At 52.4% G+C, this 20,128-nt stretch overlaps 1 protein-coding gene across 1 annotated transcript in view; it reads right to left on the bottom strand.

Annotated features, from left to right (window-relative positions):
* Positions 1–15: 15 nt before the first annotated feature.
* The window catches only part of LOC144609938 (uncharacterized), a 44,517-nt gene continuing 24,404 nt past the window's right edge, over positions 16–20,128 (bottom strand). Inside the window, exons 3-7 of the mRNA XM_078428344.1 lie at positions 16,777–16,856; positions 14,482–15,309; positions 5,819–5,999; positions 2,221–2,368; positions 16–170 (exon numbers count right to left, since the gene is read on the bottom strand). Coding sequence (XP_078284470.1) covers positions 16–170; positions 2,221–2,368; positions 5,819–5,999; positions 14,482–15,309; positions 16,777–16,856 — 1,392 coding nt within the window. The remainder of the gene's footprint in view (positions 171–2,220; positions 2,369–5,818; positions 6,000–14,481; positions 15,310–16,776; positions 16,857–20,128) is intronic.

Consider the following 20,128-nt stretch of genomic DNA (forward strand, 5'->3'; position numbering starts at 1 on the left):
TGACATGCTTTACATTTAGTACTTTATTTTAGAAACAGGCCCTTCGGCCCACCAAGTCCATGCCGACCAGCGATCAACCCGTACACTTGCGCCATCCCACACACAAGTCAAGTCAAGTTTATTTGTCACATACACATACACGATGTGCAGTGAAATGAAAGTGGCAATGCCTGCGGATTGTGCACAAAAAAGAATTAGTTACAGCATATAAATAAAAGTTAATACAGAGAAGACAAAATTTAGTCCCTGGAGTTATAATAGTTAACAGTCCTGATGGCCTGTGGGAAGAAACTCAGTCTCATCCACCCCGTTTTCACAGCGTGACAGCGGAGGCGTTTGCCTGAGCGTAGCAGCTGGAACAGTCCGTTACTGGGGTGGTAGGGGTCCCCCATAATCTTGCTTGCTCTCGATCTACACCTCCTGATGTATAGGTCCTGCAGGGGGGCGAGTGTAATTCCCATGGTGCGTTCTGCTGATGACACTGTGGTGGTGGGCCGGTTCTCCAACAACGATGAGAAGGCCTACCGGGAGGAGGTGGCTGATCTGGCACTCTGGTGTCAGGACAACAGCATCCTCTTGAATGTCACTAAAACGAAGGAGCTGATTGTGGACTTCAGAAGGGCTCAACATCCAAGGACGTACACGCCACTAGAGATAAATGGGTCTACTGTGGATAGGGTGAGCAGTTTTAAATACTTGGGAGTCCGCATCACAGAGGATCTGACGTGGGCAACGCACATTGCCGCACTGGTGGGGAAGGCTAAGCAGCGCCTTTACCACCTTAGACAACTGAGGAAATTCAGAGTGTCTCTGAGGATACTAAATTTTTGTCTACACTATAGTAACTTATTAACTTTATTTATATGCTGTAACTGTAATTCTTTTTTTGTGCACAATCCGCAGGCATTGCCACTTTCATTTCACTGCACATCGTGTATGTGTATGTGACAAATAAACTTGACTTGACTTGACTACTCTCTGCAGGGCCTTCCTGTCCTGGGCAGAGCTGTTCCAAACCAGACTGTAATGTTGCCGGACAGGATGCTCTCTACAGCCCCAGAGTAGAAGCAATGAAGGATCCTCAGAGACACTCTGAATTTCCTCAGCTGTCTAAGGTGGTAAAGGCGCTGCTTTGCCTTACCCACCAGTGCGGCAATGTGTGTTGTCCATGTCAGATCCTCTGTGATGCGGACTCCCAAGTATTTAAAGCTGCTCACCCTATCCACAGTAGACCCATTTATCTCCGCGGGACAATTTACAATTTTACAGACGCCAATTAACCTACAAATCTGCACGTCTTTGGGATGTGGGAGGAATCCGGAGCACCCGGAGGAGACCCACGCGGGTCACAGGGAGAACGTACAAACTCCGTACAGACAGCACCCGTAGTCAGGATCAAACTCAGGTCTCTGGAGCTGTAAGGCAGCAGCTCTTCAGCTGTGTCACCGTGCTGTTGATCTTTGCTTAGCCAGAACGGATGGGGGGGGGGGGGGGGGGGGGGAGGTAGGGAGATCTCCCCGTGTAAGAAGGAACTGCAGGTGCTACTTTAAACAGTAGACACAAATAGCAGGAGTAACTCAACGGGTTAGGCAGCATCTCTGGAGAAAAGGAATAGGTGGCTTTTCGGATCGAGACCCTTCTTCGGACTGCTCGCTCTCAACTGGAAAACTGCCAGTGCTTTTCATTCCCGTTGCAGGCTTGTTGTCCCCAGCCCCGATGCCCTCTTCACCTGCAACCCACCAACGCATCTGCCTCCCTGTTTCTGGTCTCAAGCACCCTTGCATTTATTGTTCCTTCAATGGTAGCCACACCTACACCAGCCAAAGCTCCGAGCTCTGCAATTCCCTCTGCCTCACCACAACTCACTGTTGTACAGTGACAGACCCGACCCCACCAGTACTGTACCCCAGTGTTGTAGTGACTGACCCATCCCCACCAGTACTGTACCCCAGTGTTATACAGTGACTGACCCATCCCCACCAGATCCTAAATCAGACTGATGTCAGGGGAGAGGGCAGTCCCCTGACATCAGTCTGAAGAAGGGTCTCGACCCAAAACGTCACCCATTCCTTCTCTCCCGAGATGCTGCCTGACCCGCTGAGTTACTCCACCATTTTGTGTCTACCTTCGACTTAAAGCAGCGTGTGCAGTTTTGTTCTTCTACATGGGTGATGGTGTTTGAGGGGGAGGTGCACAACAGCAGGGGAGAGGTGTACCTACCGTTGGTCTGGCCTTGTTTAATCTCCTCGGCTGTCCTGTCAATGAGGACGTATAATGACCACACCACACAGGTGATTGCAATGACATGGAACGTGACTGAGCACAGGATCTTCCGCCTTTCGCTTGCTGTCATCTGCAACTTCTCCCACTGTGTAAGGAAGGTAAACAGCATCAGACCGTGCATGCACAGCGAACCTCACACGTTGCAAACTCTCTCAGCTCTGCTGGCAGACGGCTCTCACTCCCACTCCTGGGCTGCACCTAGACCCTGTTCCAGGCTGAATCTGTGTAGGAAGGAACTGTGGATGCTGGCTTAAACCGAAGACACAAAATGCTGGAGTAACTCAGCAGGACAGACAGCATCTCTGGAGTGAAGGAATGAATAAAGGGGAGGCCATTTAAAACTGAGGTGAGAAGCAAACTTTTCACCCAGAGAGTTGTGAATTTGTGGAATTCTCTGCCACAGAGGGCAGTGGAGGCAAATTCACTGGATGAATTTAAGAGAGAGTTAGATAGAGCTCTAGGGGCTAGTGGAATCAAGGGTTATGGGGAGAAGGCAGGCACGGGTTACTGATTGTAGATGATCAGCCATGATCACAATGAATGGCGGTGCTGGCTCGAAGGGCCACATGGCCTCCTCCTGCACCTATTTTCTATGTTTCTATGAATGGGTGGCGTTTTGGATCGAGACCCTTCTCTACAGTGATGCCACCTGTGCTGCTGAGTTACTCCAGTAGTTTATGTGTCCATCTTCCATATTGGATTTGCCTGCTCAGGTAAATACAATTAGAGTCTAGTTGAGATTAGTTTAGTTTAGAGATGCAGCACGGAAACAGGCCCTTCGACCCACCGAGTCTGCACCGACCGACCAGCGATCCCCACACACAAACACTATTCTACACACACTGGGGACAATTTACATCTATACCAAGCCAATTAACCTACGTCTTTGTAGAGTGGGAGGAAACCGGAAAAAGCCCACGAGAACATACAGACCATACAGACAGGCACCCATAGTCAGGATCAAACTTGGGTCTCTGGAGCTGGAAGGCAGCAACTCTACCGCTGTGCCATCAGAGTCATGCATCATCAGAGTCATACAGCATGAAATCAGTCCCTTCGGCCCAACTCGCCCATGCCAACCAAGATGCTCCATCGAAGCTAGTCTCATCTACCTGCATCTGACTCCCATCTATCTAAACCATTCCTATTCATGCACCTCCCCGAATGAATCTTTCAAATGTTGTTATTTGAACCTGCCTCAACTACCTCCTCCGACAGCACGTTCCATATCCTCACCAAACTGCATGAAAAAGACATCCCACGAGTTTCTGTTATATCTTTTCCTTCTCTCCTAAGCCCTCTCAATCTTGGTTTTCCTACCCTGGGAAATGTGTGTGCATTCACTCTCGCTATGCCCCATATGATTTTATACCCCTCTATAAGATCATCCCTCAACCACCTATGCGCCAGGGAATAAACTCCTCACCTGACCAACCTCTCCCCAAAACTCAGTCCGTCAAGTGTCGCCAACATCTTGGTAAATCACTTCTCCAAAGCTTGCACGTCCTCTCAATATTCTTGCTATTGAGGGCGTGCAGCGTAGGTTTACTAGGTTAATTCCCGGAATGGCGGGACTATCATATGTTGAAAGACTGGAGCGACTAGGCTTGTATACACTGGAATTTAGAAGGATGAGAGGAGATCTTATCGAAACGTATAAGATTATTAAGGGGTTGGACACGTTAGAGGCAGGAAACATGTTCCCAATGTTGGGGGAGTCCAGAACAAGGGGCCACAGTTTAAGAATAAGGGGTAGGCCATTTAGAACAGAGATGAGGAAAAACTTTTTCAGTCAGAGAGTTGTGAATCTGTGGAATTCTCTGCCTCAGAAGGCAGTGGGGGCCAATTCTCTGAATGCATTCAAGAGAGAGCTGGATAGAGCTCTTAAGGATAGCGGAGTCAGGGGGTATGGGGAGAAGGTAGGAACGGGGTACTGATTGAGAATGATCAGCCATGATCACATTGAATGGCGGTGCTGGCACGAAGGGCCGAATGGCCTCCTCCTGCACCTATTGTCTATTGTCTATATTGTCTAATATCCTCCACAACGTGGCCTCTCTCACATGCCCACCCCTTTGATTCATTTGCCTCCAAGCGGCACAGTAATAACACAGCTACCAATTAACCAACCAACCCACGCACTTTGGGACACGAGGGGAAACTGGCGGAAAGCCAGACCATCACAGGGCAAATATGTAAACCACACAGACAGACAGCACCCAAGGTTCAGGACAAAGCTGGGTGCTTGGAGCTATGAGGCAGTGTCACCACCATATCCAGGTGGAGAAGCTCCTCCAGAACTTGCAAGCCTGCTGACCAGGACTCGAGAACCTGAGCTGTAGGGAGAGGTTGAGGGATGATCTTATAGAGTTGTACAAGATCATGAGGGGCATAGATGGGGTAAATGCACAGTCTATTACCTAGAGTAGGGGAATCAAGAACCACACAACCTAGGTTTAAGGTGGAGAGAGAAACAATTTAACAGAAACCCGTGGGACAACTTAGTCCATACAAAGAATGGGGGGTCTATGGAATGAGCTGCCGGAGGAGGTAGTTGAGGACATTTGGACAGGTACATGGACAGGCAAGGTTTACAGGGATATCAGACAATCATCAGCAGATGGGACCAGTGTGAATGTGGCATTTTGGTTGGCGTGGGCAAGTTGGGTCACGGGCGTTTCCAAGCTGCATGACTTGATGCTTCTAGCTCCCTATCATTGACGATCTTATAATCGTGGCTGTAAACCTGTGCTAATTACAAACTACAGATCCACCGCTGATTTCCCAGCACCCTTGGTTCCAGACCCTTGCTGGACTATCCGCCTTGGCGGACCAACAGAGACCACGGCCTCTGAGAGGAATCCAACGGTACCGGAACGTTCCGCCTAGGCCGCCGTGGGGCCGGGAGTGGATCTGCCGGCTCTGGTCGGGATGGAGTTCCGGAGCCCCGGCCGCAGGGGGGCAAATCCCACCCGCCGATCGACCGCGGAAGCCCCGATGAGGTCGGGATCGGCCGCCTCACCCGGCCTAGGCCCCACATTTTCTTGGGGGGGGGGGGGGACTTCCAGGGTGAATGTCATGGGCTTTTGTGATTTTGCCTGGACTAAAGGAGGTGCCGGACTGCCAGTGGGCGGATTTTTTTTTAAGAGATACAGCGCGGAAACAGGTCCTTCGGCCCACCGGGCCCACGCGGCCCTGCGATCCCCGCACACTAACACTATCCTACACACACTAGAGACAATTTTTACATTTTACCCAGCCAATTAACCTACAAACCTGCATGTCTTTGGAGTGTGGGAGGAAACCGAAGATCTCGGAGAAAACCCACGCAGGTCACGGGGAGAACGTACAAACTCCGTACAGACGGCACCTGCAGTCAGGATCGAACCTGAGTCTCCGGCGCTGCATTCGCTGTAAGGCGGCATCTCTACCGCTGTGCCACCGTGCCGCGGTGTGGTGGGACCTGTACGCGTGAGGCAGGAGGACATTGGACAACCGCGGTCATTCGCCCAGCCCAGCGCCGCTCGGTACGTACTTTGCGCAGTGGTTTTAACTTGGTCTCCATGATGAACTCGTATTTACAGAGCTCGCAGCAGCGTGTGTCCGAGCTCTTGACCCAGTGCTGCAGGCAGGCCTGGTGCACGTACCGCAGGCTCCCGGTGCAGTGGCATGGCGTGATGAGTGGACCCTCGTCATCCCCTTCACAGTGGCATATTCTGCACAGAGGTAGAACAGGTCAAAAATGCAATCTCGCACCACCCCCGACCGGTGGCTTCCACCCGACATCAAAGCTACAACTCGTAGGAACGAGGAACTGCAGATGCTGGTTTACAAAAGAAAAAGACACAAAGTACTGGAGTAACTCAGCAGGTTGTCCATGGATAAACTGCAGATGCTGGTTTACACCGAAAATTGACACAAAATGCTGGAGTATGTCCCCTCCCCCACCATAGTCGTCCTGCTAGTTTCATTGTTCTCTTTGTTATCACCTCCTCCACTGCCAACAATGGACCATTGTGGGCTCCCTGCCCATCGGTGCCAGCTCTGATTTGTTCTGTACCTTTTCGTACCTCTGGTTTCCCTCTCCCCTAACACAGTTTGGAGAAGGGCCTCGACCCGAAAGGTCACCTATTCCTTTTCGCCAGAGATGCTGCCTGACCCGCTGAGTTACATCGGCATTTTACGGATAGGTCACGTTTCAGGTTAGGACTCAGAAGGGTTCTGACCTAAAAGGAAACCTATCCAAGTTCTCCAGGGATGCTGCCTGACCCGCTGAGTTACTCCAGCACTTTGTGTGGGGTTTTTTCTCAAAGCAAAGACAAATTTGACTCCAAACTTGAATGTCCCTGGTGAGAAGTTCCTTCTATGGTCACTGTTGACATGGACACAAGCTGGAGTTACAGGGCAAGCACAGGAGGTGAAGACACTTTCATCCAGTAACCCCTTTAGATCAAGCGTCCATTTTAAAGGCCATAAGGTCATACGTTCCAGAGGCAGAACTAGGCCATTCAGCCCATCAAGTCTACATCGCCATTCAATCATGGCTGATCTATCTCTCCCTCCAAACCCCATTAGAAAAACATAGAAACATAGAAAAATAGGTGCAGGAGGAGGCAATGTGGCCCTTCAAGCAGCACAACCATTCATTGTGATCATCGCTGATCTTCCACAATCAGTAACCCGTGTCTGCCTTCTCCCCGTATCCCTTGATTCCACTAGCCCCTAGAGCTCTACCTAACTATCTTTTAAATTGATCCAGTGAATTGGCCTCCACTGCCCTCTGTGGCAGAGAATTCCACAAATTCACAACTCTCTGGGTGAAAACGTTTTTTCTCATCTCAGTTTTAAATGGCTTCCCCTTTATTCTTAAGACTGTGGCCCCTGGTTCTGGACTCCCCCAACGTTGGGAACATTTTTCCTGCATCTAGCACGTCCAGTCCTTTTATAATTTTATACGTTTCTCTAAGATCCCCTCTCATCCTTCTAAATTCCAGTGAATACAAGCCCAGTCCTTCCAATCTTTCCTCATATGACAGTCCCGCCATCCCGGGGATTAACCTCGTGAACCTACGCTGCACTGCCTCAATAGCAAGGATGTCATTCCTCAAATTAGGAGACCAAAACTGCACACAATTCTCCTGCCTTCTCCCCATAACCTGTGACACCTGTGCTAATCAAGAATCTATCTATCTCTGCCGTAAAAAATATCCACTGACTTTGCATCTACAGCCTTCTGTGGCAAAGAATTCCACAGATTCACCACCCTCAGGCGAGTGACACGTCAAAGATGACACAAAGCTGGGTGGCAGTGTGAACAGTGAGGAAGATGCTATGAGGTTGCAGGGTGACTTGGACAGGTTGTGTGAGTGGGCGGCTGCATGGCAGATGCAGTTTAATGTGGATAAGTGTGAGGTTATCCACTTTGGTGGTAAGAATAGGAAGGCAGAGTATGATCTGAATGGTGTCAAGTTAGGAAAAGGGGACGTACAACGAGATCTGGGTGTCCTAGTGCATCAGTCACTGAAAGGAAGCATGCAGGTGCAGCAGGCAGTGAAGAAAGCCAATGGAATTATTGGCGTTCATAACAAGAGGAGTTGAGTATAGGAGCAAAGAGGTCCTTCTGCAGTTGTACAGGGCCCTAGTGAGACCGCACCTGGAGTACTGTGTGCAATTGTGGTCTCCAAATTTGAGGAAGGATATTCTTGCTATTGAGGGCGTGCAGCGTAGGTTTACTAGGTTAATTCCCGGAATGGCGGGACTATCATATGTTGAAAGACTGGAGCGACTAGGCTTGTATACACTGGAATTTAGAAGGATGAGAGGGGATCTTATCGAAACGTATAAGATTATTAAGGGGTTGGACACGTTAGAGGCAGGAAACATGTTCCCAATGTTGGGGGAGTCCAGAACAAGGGGCCACAGTTTAAGAATAAGGGGTAGGCCATTTAGAACTGAGATGAGGAAAAACTTTTTCAGTCAGAGAGTTGTGAATCTGTGGAATTCTCTGCCTCAGAAGGCAGTGGAGGCCAATTCTCTGAATGCATTCAAGAGAGAGCTGGATAGAGCTCTTAAGGATAGCAGAGTCAGGGGGTATGGGGAGAAGGCAGGAACGGGGTACTGATTGAGAATGATCAGCCATGATCACATTGAATGGCGGTGCTGGCTCGAAGGGCCGAATGGCCTCCTCCTGCACCTATTGTCTATTGTCTATTGTCTATAAGGAGTGCGCCACAATCTTCTGCTGCTATGTCTGCAAACCAGATTTGCAAGGATTATTTCAAAGGCTCGGGGAATACCAAGTCATGAGTTTAGAGAGGGTTAAAGTAGAAGTGGAAGCTCAGTGGAAGTGATTTGGGATGTGAGAAGATGGAAGTTGTTGGAGGGGATGTTTCGGAGCTAACAAAATTCCAGTTGGCATAGACAGTATTTAACACAGCAGTGGATTCTCCTCACACATTCCAGGCTGGTGAGACAGCTTCTCATATTTCCATGCAAGGTAGGAAGCCATTCGGCCCGTCAAAGTCATGCTGGGTCTCAGAGCAACCTTATTAACTCGCCCCTCTCCCTGTAATTTATTCTCCCCCACAGACTCTTCACTATCTATAATGTAATAAAAAAAGAACTGCAGATGCTAGTTTATACTAACGAAAGACACAAAATGCTGGAGTAACTCAGCGAGTCAGGCAGCACCTCTGGAGAAAGTGGATAGATGACTTTAGACTTTAAAGATACAGCGTGGGAACAGGCCCCTTGGCCCACCAAGTCCGTGCCGACTAGCGACCACCGTGTGCACTAACACTATTTACGCATGTTGAAATTTACACGTCGTCCTTAAATACAGGAGAGGTGCCGGAAGACTGGAGGGTGGCAGATGTTCCTCTTTTCAAGAAGGGCTGCAGGGAAAATGCTGGAAACTATAGGCCGGTGAGCTTAACATCTGTAGTTGGAAAGTTACTACAGAGTATTCTGAGGGATACAGGCATTTGGACGGGCAAGGGCTGATTAGGGATAGTCAGCATGGTTTTGTACGTGGGAGGTCGTGTCTCACAAATCTGATTGAATTTTTTGAAGACGTGACCAAAAAGGTCGATGAGGGCAGAGCTGTAGATGTTGTGTACATGGATTTCAGTAAGGTGTTCGACAAGGTTCCGCATGGTAGGCTGCTCTGGAAGGTTAGATCGCATGGGATCCAAGGAGAGATAGCTGAATGGATAGCAAACTGGCTCCATGGAAGGAAGCAGAGGGTGATGGTGGAAGGTTGCTTCTCAGACTGGAGGCCAGTGACTAGTGGTGTGCCTCAGGGTTCGGTGCTGGGCCTGTTACTGTTTGTCATCTACATCAATGATTTGTATGAGAACATACATGGCAAGATTAGCAAGTTTGCAGATGATACAAAAGTGAGTGGTTTTGCAGATAGTGAAGATGGTTGTGAAATATTGCATCAGGATCTGGATCAATTGACCAGGTGGGCGGAGGAATAGTTGATGGAATTTAATACAGAGAAGTGTGAGGTGTTGCATTTTGGGATGTCGAACAAGGGCAGGACCTACACAGTAAATGGTAGGCCTCTGGGTAGTGTTGTAGAGCAGAGGAATCTAGGAGTACAGGTGCATGGTTCCTTGAAGGTCGAGTCGCAGGTGGATAAGGTGGTCCAAAAGGCTTTTGGCACTTTGGCCATCAGTCAGAGTATTGAGTATAGAAGTAGGGAGGTCATGTTGCAGTTGTATAAGACGTTGGTGAGATCACATCTAGAATATTGTGTTCAGTTCTGAGCACCATGTTATAGGAAAGATATTGTCAAGCTTGAAATGGTTCAGAAAAGATGTACGAGAATGTTGCCAGGACTAGAGGGTGTGAGCTATAGGGAGAGGTTGAGTAGGCTGGGTCTCTATTCCATGGAGCACAGGAGGATGAGGGGTGATCTTATAGAGGTGTACAAAATCATGAGAGGAATAGATCGGGTAGATGCACAGTCTTTTGCCCAGTGTAGGGGAATCAAGGACCAGAGGTCATAGGTTCAAGGTGAAGGGGAAAAGATTTAATAGGAATCCGAGGGGTAACCTTTTCACACAAAGGGTGGTGGGTGGATGGAACAAGCTGCCAGAGGAGGTAGTTGAGGCTGGGACTGTCCCATCGTTTAAGAAACAGTTGGATAGGTACATGGATAGGATAGGTTTGGAGGGATATGGACCAAGCGCAGGCAAGTGGGACTGGTGTAGCTGGGACATTGTTGGGCGGTGTGGGCAAGTTGGGCAGAAGAGCCTGTTTCTACACTGTATCACTCCGACTCTATGACTATTCTACACATTAGGGACAATTTACAATGTTACCGAAGCCAATTAACCAACAAACCTGTACCACTTCGGAGTGTGGGAGGAAACCGGAGCACCCGAAGATAAACCACTCGGTCACAGGGAGAACGTACAAACTCTGTACAGACAGCGCCCACAGTCAGGATTGAACCTGGGTCTCTGGTGCTGCAAGGCTGCAACTCTACCGCTCCGCCACCGTGCTGCCTTGACGTTTCGCGTTGGGATCTTGCTTCAGACTCCAGCATTTTGTGTCTATCGTTGATGTGCACTTTCCTTTGATTCACCCAAAACTCGCCCACACAATTTTCAGTGGCCAATTAACCAGCAGATCTTTCAGATGTGGGGGGAGCCAGAAAACCTGGGGTAACCCATAGAAGGCACCCTAGAAAGCATCTTCCAGAAAGGCACCACAGCTTGGTTTGGGAAAGGTTCCATCCAAGACCGCAAGAAACTGCATTGCATCGTGGCCATCACACAAACCAGCCTCCCTTCCATTGACTCCATCTACACCTCACGCTGTCTCGGCAAGGCCAGCAGCATCATCAAGGACTAGTGTCTTACCCCAGTCACTCCCTCTTCTCCCCTCTCCCATCAGGCAAGAGGTACAGAAGTGCGAAAACGCACACCTCCAGATTCAGGGACAGTTTCTTCCCAGCTGTTGTCGGGCAACTGAACTATCACCAACTAGAGAGGGGTCCTGACCTCCCATCTACCTCGTTGGAGACCTTTGAGTTAGAGTCATAGAGTCATAGATTGATAAGAGTGTGGAAACAGGCCCTTCGGCCCAACTCGCCCACACCGGCCAACAATGTCCCAGCTACCCTAGTCCCACCTGCCTGCGCTTAGTCCATAACCCTCCAAATCTGTCCTATCCATGTACCTGCCCAACTGTTTCTAAAACGATGGGATAGTCCCAGCCTCAACTACCTCCTCTGGCAGCTTGTTCCATACACCCATCACCCTCTGTGTGAAAAAGAGGGTTATCCTTAGTTGAACTTTATTGGACTTCAGTGTTATATCTTTGCACTAAACGTTGTACCCTTTATGCCTTATCTGTGCACTATAGACAGTTTGGTTGTATTCAGGGCTGGTGTTTTCTTTGACTGGATAGCACACAAACAAAAGCTTAGTACACGTGACAATAATAAACTGTAGACCTTCCTCAGGAGTCTGAAGAAGGATCCCAACCAAAAAGTCACCCATCCTTTTTCTCCAAACATCTAATCAGTGGGCAATGAGTCAGGAGAGACAGAGGGACCTCAATGAAACACAAGAGGTAAACAGCTACGAATTCCCACCTTACAGTAGAAGGTGACAACCTGTGGACTAACAACAGTGGGGGAGGCAACTCAATTCATTGATGAAAGACTCTTGCGACTATGAGAAGTTATGTTTCCCCTCTGCTCACTGCCAGCGTCACCTGTGATAAACCCGTGACCAAGAAAGCAGCGGTGGTTTGAACTCCTCCGAGATGTCAACCTTGGAAGCATTGATCTGTAATGCTTCTGATTCATCGTCAATGGAAGGTCATTTGTCTGTCAGCTTCCTTTCTCAAGCTACGGTCAAGGTTGAGGACTAAGGCAGTGTTGCACTTTCACAGGTATGGGACACCAGGCAAGGTGCACTGGCAGAAACAAAGCAGGCTACAAAGCAGGGTGACTGAAGGCAATAACCAGGGAGAAATGAAGCAGAGGGCTGGAGGGGGCAGAGGCAAAGATACTAGAGGAGCAAGATGAACCACTCCGTCAAAATCGCCTGTACTGAAGTGTAGTACGCAAAGGAGCGTAATGTCCGCCATTTTAGTAAGCAAAACCCGCCGTTCGCTCTGCCTCTCGCAGTGTAATCAGTGTTTTGGGGGAACAGTATGTGAGATGACACCATTAAAATGCAGAATATATCTCAACTCACAGATTTTTGTTATTTTTCTTTTAAAATGTTTCTGCAAGTTTCTGCCTACTAAAATGGCGCCGTGGCGTACTACGGTTCTTAGGGTCGAGTGGTCTATCGTGCTCCTCTAGTATCTTTGGGCAGAGGGCTGGGGGGGGGGGAGAGGGCTGCAGGAGGGGGGGGACAGAGGGCTGGAGGGGGGGCAGAGAGTTGGAGGGGGGCAAAGGGCTGGAGGGGGGGCAGAGGGCTGGAGGGGGGGCAGAGGGCTGGAGGGGGGGCAGAGGGCTGCAAGAGGGGGCAGAGGGCTGGAGGGGGGGCAGAGGGCTGCAGGAGGGGGGGGGCAGAGGGCTGGAGGGGGGGGCAGAGAGTTGGAGGGGGGGCAGAGGGCTGCAGGAGGGGGGGGCAGAGAGTTGGAGGGGGTGGGGCAGAGGGCAAGAGAGGGGGGCAGAGAGCAGGAGGGGGGCAGAGGGCTGGAGGGGGGAGAGGGCTGGAGGGGGGCAGAGGGCTGGAGGGGGGCAGAGGGCTGGAGGGGGGACAGAGGGCTGGAGGGGGGGAGAGGGCTGGAGGGGGGGAGAGGGCTGGAGGGGGGGGCGAGGGCTGGGGGGGCAGAGGGCTGGGGGGGCAGAGGGCTGGAGGGGGACAGAGGGCTGGAGGGGGGCAGAGAGCTGGAGGGGGGCAGAGGGCTGGAGTGGGGGGCAGAGGGCTGGAGGGGGGCAGAGGGCTGGAGGGGGACAGAGGGCTGGAGAGGGGACAGAGGGCTGGAGGGGGGGTAGAGGGCTGGGGGGGGGCAGAGGGCTGGGGGGGGGCAGAGGGCTGGGGGGGGGCAGAGGGCTGGGGGGGGGCAGAGGGCTGGGGGGGGCAGAGGGCTGGAGGGAGGCAGAGGGCTGGGGGGGCAGAGGGCTGGGGGGGCAGAGGGCTGGGGGGGGCAGAGGGCTGGAGGGGGGACAGAGGGCTGGAGGGGGACAGAGGGCTGGAGGGGGGACAGAGGGCTGGAGGGGGGACAGAGGGCTGGATTGGGGGTAGAGGGCTGGAGTGGGGGTAGAGGGCTGGGGGGGGGGCAGAGGGCTGGGGGGGGGCAGAGGGCTGGGGGGGCAGAGGGCTGGGGGGGGCAGAGGGCTGGAGGGGGGGGCAGAGGGCTGGAGGGGGGGGCAGAGGGCTGGAAGGGGGGCAGAGGGCTGGGGGGGGGCAGAGGGCTGGAGGGGGGGGCAGAGGGCTGGAGGGGGGACAGAGGGCTGGGGGGGGCAGAGGGCTGGGGGGGGCAGAGGGCTGGAGGGGGGGGCAGAGGGCTGGAGGGGGGGCAGAGGGCTGGAAGGGGGGCAGAGGGCTGGAGGGGGGACAGAGGGCTGGAGGGGGGGCAGAGGGCTGGAGGGGGGGCAGAGGGCTGGAGGGGGGGCAGAGGGCTGGAGGGGGGCAGAGGGCTGGAGGGGGGGCAGAGGGCTGGAGGGGGGGCAGAGGGCTGGAAGGGGGGCAGAGGGCTGGAGGGGGGACAGAGGGCTGGAGGGGGGGCAGAGGGCTGGAGGGGGGGCAGAGGGCTGGAGGGGGGACAGAGGGCTGGAGGGGGGACAGAGGGCTGGAGGGGGGGCAGAGGGCTGGAGGGGGGACAGAGGGCTGGAGTGGGGGAAGAGGGCGGGGGGGCAGAGGGCTGGAGGGGGGACAGAGGGCTGGAGGGGGGGGCAGAGGGCTGGAAGGGGGGCAGAGGGCTGGGGGGGGCAGAGGGCTGGGGGGGCAGAGGCTAGGGGGGGCAGAGGGCTGGAGGGGGGGGCGAGGGCTGGTTCAGAGGGCTGGAGGGGGGAGCAGAGGGCAAGAGGGGGAGCAGAGGGCAAGAGGGGAGGCAGAGGGCAAGAGGGGGGGGCAGAGGGCTGGAGGGGGGACAGGGCAAGGGGGGGGGGGGGTAGAGGGCTCCAATTCAAGGTGGCACTAAGAGATCAAAGAGTATCCAGGGAAGTGATGGGGAGGAAGGTGAGGGGGGGGGGGGGGTGGAATTATTTGAAGAACCAACCTGCACACTTCCCAGGATGGTGAAAGAGGGGGCGAGGGACACCATTTTACAGATGTGAGGGAGGGGCGCTCGAGATCGCTGTCACCTTCGAATGAGCAAAGGGGGGCTCGTTGGCCGTCGCCCGCGGCAGCTCCCAACTCGGCCGCTCTGGCCGCGGGCTCTTCTTCCTCGAAGACGTCGTCGTCCCCGATGTCCTCGGAGCAGAAGGAGTCGCTGGACAACCTGGTGACGGGAGGGCCAGCGGCGCCCCGCTCCGGTTCCGGAAACCTCCGCGGGGCGCCCAGGCTGGACGGCCGCAGTCGGTACAGGCTGGGCCTCCTGCTGCCCGGCTCCCCCTCGGCCACGGCCACCTCGAGCACACAGCGGCCGTCCCTGGCCCCTCGGCCCTCCAACCGTCCGCAGGCTAAGGGCTGCGCCTGAGAACTCGGGATGTTCTGCAAGGGCTTGTAATGGTCTTCCCGTTTCTTCATGTGGTGGTTTGGCTTCGCCTTCGAGCTCCTCTCGTGGACGGGCGTGAGTTTTCCATCGGAGCAGGTGCGACCGACACAGCTCAGGGTGCTGGACGACCGTACGGGCTTGGTGCACACATCGTCGAGGGACTTGGAGTGCTTCGCCTCGCCAACGTTCACGGCTCGCTGCCCAGGCCGGAGGAGTTGCTCCCAATCTCCCCCGAGCGAACTCCGCTTCCTCGGCCTCTGCGGCATGTCTTGGCGGCCACTGGGGGCAGCGGCCTCGTGGAGCAGGGAAGGGTTGCTTTGGGGCCTAGTCAGGACTACAAAAGCCTGCAGTGGGCTGGGTGGCACATGCTCAGAAGGAATTGCATCTGGACTGCATGCAGGGAGAGGAAAGAAAAGGGGAAAAGACAGGGAGGAGAAAAGAAATGAAAATAACTCAGGGCGAACCCACACTGGACCTCCGCTCACAGACATGGAGCTTCATTAGATTTTTTTTACAACACACAGACGAGGTTAGAGATGTGAAAAGAAAACAAGCATATATAATTTGTGAAGGAGGCAGAAGGAACTGCAGATGCTGGAATCTTGAGCAGAATACAAAGTGGTGGAGGAACTCAGCAAGTCGGGCAGCACCTGTGGAGGGAATAGATAGGTGTCGTTTCTGGTTGGGACCCTTTCTTCAGATAGATTGGAGTTGGGGGTGAGAGAGGTGGGGGGAGGGGAGAGACAAAGCCTGGCGAGTGATAGGTGGAGCCAGGTGATGGGGGTGGGGGGATTCAATGGCAGATGGGTGGAGCAAACGACAAAGGCTAGAGATGAAAAGGTGACAAACGGGTATCAGATAAGGAGGGAATGGCAGATAAAGCCAGGGGGAAGCTCACAGATGGAAGGGGACCATGGGGAGGGGTAGTGGTGGGGGGAAGAGGGGCAGAATAGTGGGAAAATATGGGAGCACACTGACACTAGGTGGGGTGGGCACAAGAAATCTCTCCTCTTCTCTCCTTATCTGCCACCTCTGTCGTTTTCTCCACCCATCTGCCAGTCACACCCCTCTGTCCTGCATCCACCTATCGCTCACCAGACTGTGTCCTGCCTCCACCTCTTTTCCAGCATTCTTCCCCCCCCCCCACAACTACAATCAGTCTGAAGAAGGGTTCCGACCCGAAGTGCCATCTATCCGTTCCCTCCGCCGTGGCTGCCTAACTCTCCGAGTTCCTCCAGCACATCCCCATTTCAATTCCTTCCAGCTCTCAGGCCAATCTTACTCGAGTTTTCCTTTTACTTGTGAGACGAGACTGTGAAACGACTCAACTGGTGTAGCATCCCTTCAGCGGCCATCTTGGCTGATCCCCACCTGGGTACCATATCCATCAAGGGCTATTGGATTAAAGAGAATAAGGCCCTTGCAGTCTAGCACACACCAACATCCAACTCCACCCACACGCACTGGGACTCATCTTAACAGCCCTCGTGCTGTGGAGACCTAGTTCCAATTGGTATCAAGCTCAGGTTCATGGACCTCAGCTTCCGATGGGGTTCCGTTCCGAGAAACCCATCGGAAACCGAATGTATTGTAAGTCGAAATGCGTTGGAAACGCGCGATCACGTGGCCGCTACGGTCACGCTCGCTACGGCTACGATCTCGCCACGGCTCGCTGCCGTTTGCACCATCGCAAAGTCGAACTATCGCAAGCCGAAACATCGTAGGCCGGGGTGCACCTGCATTGAATTCCAATTGTAACACAAAGCCTGGAACATGTACATGGCAACCCCTCTGGATACCCCAGACGATCGGCGCGTTAACTCGGTGAGTGAACGGACAGGCCTTGACGAGGTTTACCTGCAGATGTCCTGGTCCGAGGGACTGACCGAGGTCCTGGAGAAGGTGTAAGGAGCCGTCACCGAGGTCGGGCTGCCCACCTGTTGGTACAACGAACAACCCGGGTTAGCGAAGCACAGACCTTCGACACTCCGCACCGGAGTCAAAAACAGCAGCACATCAGCACAGCCGCCCTGTCACCAACAGCCGGTCAAGGCAGATCAACTAGCAGTCCTCAAGGCACAGCAGTGGATGGCAGCTCCAGTGGGTCAGGGCTGCAGGTTTAACGATGTGACACTTTGGCTCGCACCCATCAGCCAAACTCCTCCTTTGATATTTGTCACCCAGAGGAAGGTAAACAGGAATTTAATTTTTTTAAATCGGATTCAATGCTATTTTCCAAAATGTTACGTTACAGTTGAGCAAGACGTTGGTGAGACCACATTTGGAGGACAGTTTTCCATTTTGGTTACAAGATGTTGTTAAGCTGGAAAGGGTGCAGAGAAGATTTACGAGGATGGTGCCAGGACTCGAGGGCATGAGCTACATGTAGGGAGAGGTTGAGCAGGCTGAGACTCTATTATGTTTTTCATAATATTACATACTTCAATCAGGTCTCCCCGTGACCGCTGGCGTTCCATTGAAATGGCGTCCATTATCAATGATGGCCAGAGATCCACTCCCCTTGAACACCACCAAGACTAATGTAACAAGGGCAGGACCTACACAGTAAATGGTAGGGCTCTGAGGAGTGTTGTAGTGCAGAGGGTTCTAGGAGTGGCGGTACATAGTTCCTTGAAAGTGGCTTCACAGGTAGATAGGGTGGTCAAGAAGACATTTGGCACATTGGCCTTCATCAGTCAGAGTAGAGAATGTTACAGTTGTATAAGACATTGGTGAGGCCATATTTAGAGTATTGTGTTCAATTTTGGTCACCATGTTACAGGAAAGATGCTGTCAAGCTGGAAAGGCTGCAGAGAAGATTTACAAGGATATAGACAATAGGTGCAGGAGTAGGCCATTTGGCCCTTCGAGCCAGTACCATCATTCAATGTGATCATGGCTGACCATTCTCAATCAGTACCCCATTCCTGCCTTCTCCCCATACCCCCTGACTCCGCTATCCTTAAGAGCGCTATCTAGCTCTCTCTTGAATGCATTCAGAGAATTGGCCTCCACTGCCTTCTGAGGCAGAGAATTCCACTGCCTCAGTGGACAGTGATATTGACAGAACTCGAGGGTCTGAGCTATAGGGAGAGGTTGAGCAGGCTAGGAGTTTATTCCTTAGAGTGCAGGTGGATGAGGGGGTGATCTTATTGAGGTGTACAAAATTATGAGAGGAATAGATCGGGTAGATGCACAGAGTCTCTTGCCCAGAGTAGGAGAATCGACAACCAGAGACGATAGGTTTAAGGTGAGAGGGGAACAATTTAATAGGAATCAGATGGGTAACTTTTTTACTCAAAGAGAGATGGAATAAGCTGTCAGAGAAGGTAATTGAGGCAGGTACTATCATAACATTTAAGAGACAATTGGACAGGTACAACATGTCCCATCTACACTAGTCCCAAATGTAGGCAGGTGGGACGAGTGTAGATGAGACATGTTGGGCCTGTTTCCATGCTGTATGTCACTATGACTCTCTATCACACTAAGTCGAACATTCCTTTGATTTTAACCCCTCCCTGTGGTTTATTCCCTAGTCCTGCCCCATGGCATCAATAAGATTAATCTTCAATCACTGGGGAATCTGGAACAGTCTGGATATTTGTTTCAGACTAATCACAAAATAATAATGACGTTTGGGTATAGCAGTCATGGGGGAAGGAAAAAAAATCTCATGTTCATAAGTGATAGGAGCAGAATTAAGCCATTCAGCCCATCAAGTCTATTCCACCATTCAATCATGGCTGATCCATCTCTCCCTCTCAACCCCATTCTCCTGCCTTCTCCCCATAACCCCTGACACCCTCACTAATCAAGAATCTGTCTACGTCCACATTGAAAATATCCATTGACTTGTCCTCCACAGCCGTCTGTGGCAGTCAGATCTCAGTCAGATCTGGAACTTAAGGTGTTCCAGGAGATTTGCAACGTGCTGCTTTTATGCTGCTTGATCTCCCCTTGTTAGCAAGATCCTGTCACAACATCGAGATCTGTCGGCGTTGACATCTCAAAATATTTGCAAGCCTGTCACAACACGAGCACAAACCTTTTCCGTGGGAGAGGAGATGGAGACAGCTCACTTTGCAAACATCTGCCCGTTCCCATTGTCTCCACACAATCAACTCCAACCTGAAGGGGGAGGTGGATGGAAGGGGGGGTTTATTGGCAGTTTTGGACCTTGGCTAGGCCACACTGGAGCATTGACTGCAGTTCTGGTTGCCCCAATACAGAAAGGATGAGGAGGCTTTGGAAGAGCTTCACCAGAATACTGTCTGGATTAGAGGGTACTAACTATACAGAGACGTTGGACAGACGGATTGTTTTCTCTGGAACGTCAGTGGTTGAGGGGAGACTTATAGAAGTATACTAGACCAAGTAGACCCGTTGGGCCCAAACCTCTCCTGCATTGGTGCAGCACCCTCCCCCCCCCACTCCCTCTCCCCCATCCCCTCTCTCCCCCCCTTCCCCCACTCCCCCCTCCTCCCACCCCTCACACCCCACCCTCCCTCCCTCCCTCTCCCCCTCCCCCTCACCTCTCCCCACTCCATCCTCCACAACCCCCCTTATCCTCCCTCCCTCCCTCCCTCCCTGGGAGATATACTTAAACTTTAAAATGTGAATAACTTAAAAAATATAACACCGATTTCAATGAAACTTCTTCCACTAGCACCCAAAGGAACGACGGTGAGTAAGGTGGGCCTAAAATTGTGGCGCTATCGTGTACCGGTTTGGCTGTAGTTCAGGAACAAACAAACAAACGAGAGTTTTAGTGTATAGATAAAATAGCAGGCAGCATCTCAGGAGAGAAGGAATGGGTGACGTTTCGGGTCGAGACCCTTCTTCAGACTGATGTCAGGGGGGCGGGACAAAGGAAGGATATAGGTGGAGACTGGAAGATAGAGGGAGATCTGGGAAGGAGGAGGGGAAGAGAGGGACAGAGGAACTATCTAAAGCTGCCCAGGCGAAATATGAGGTGCTGTTCCTCCAATTTCCGGTGGGCCTCACTATGTCACTGGAGGAGGCCCATGACAGAAAGGTCAGACTGGGAGTGGGAGGGGGAGTTGAAGTGCTCAGCCACCAGGAGTGATAGGCTGTTGGGAGCCTGTAGTCCGGGTTGGGTCCGAATTGGGAGGTCTGGAAATGGAGCTGGAAACCCCGAGGCAGAAGATGGAGGCGCAGGCAAGTCCCAAGAAAGCAGATGTGGCTG

This window comes from Rhinoraja longicauda, chromosome 35, assembly GCF_053455715.1.
Source record: "Rhinoraja longicauda isolate Sanriku21f chromosome 35, sRhiLon1.1, whole genome shotgun sequence".
Classification (NCBI taxonomy): Eukaryota; Metazoa; Chordata; class Chondrichthyes; order Rajiformes; family Arhynchobatidae; genus Rhinoraja; species Rhinoraja longicauda.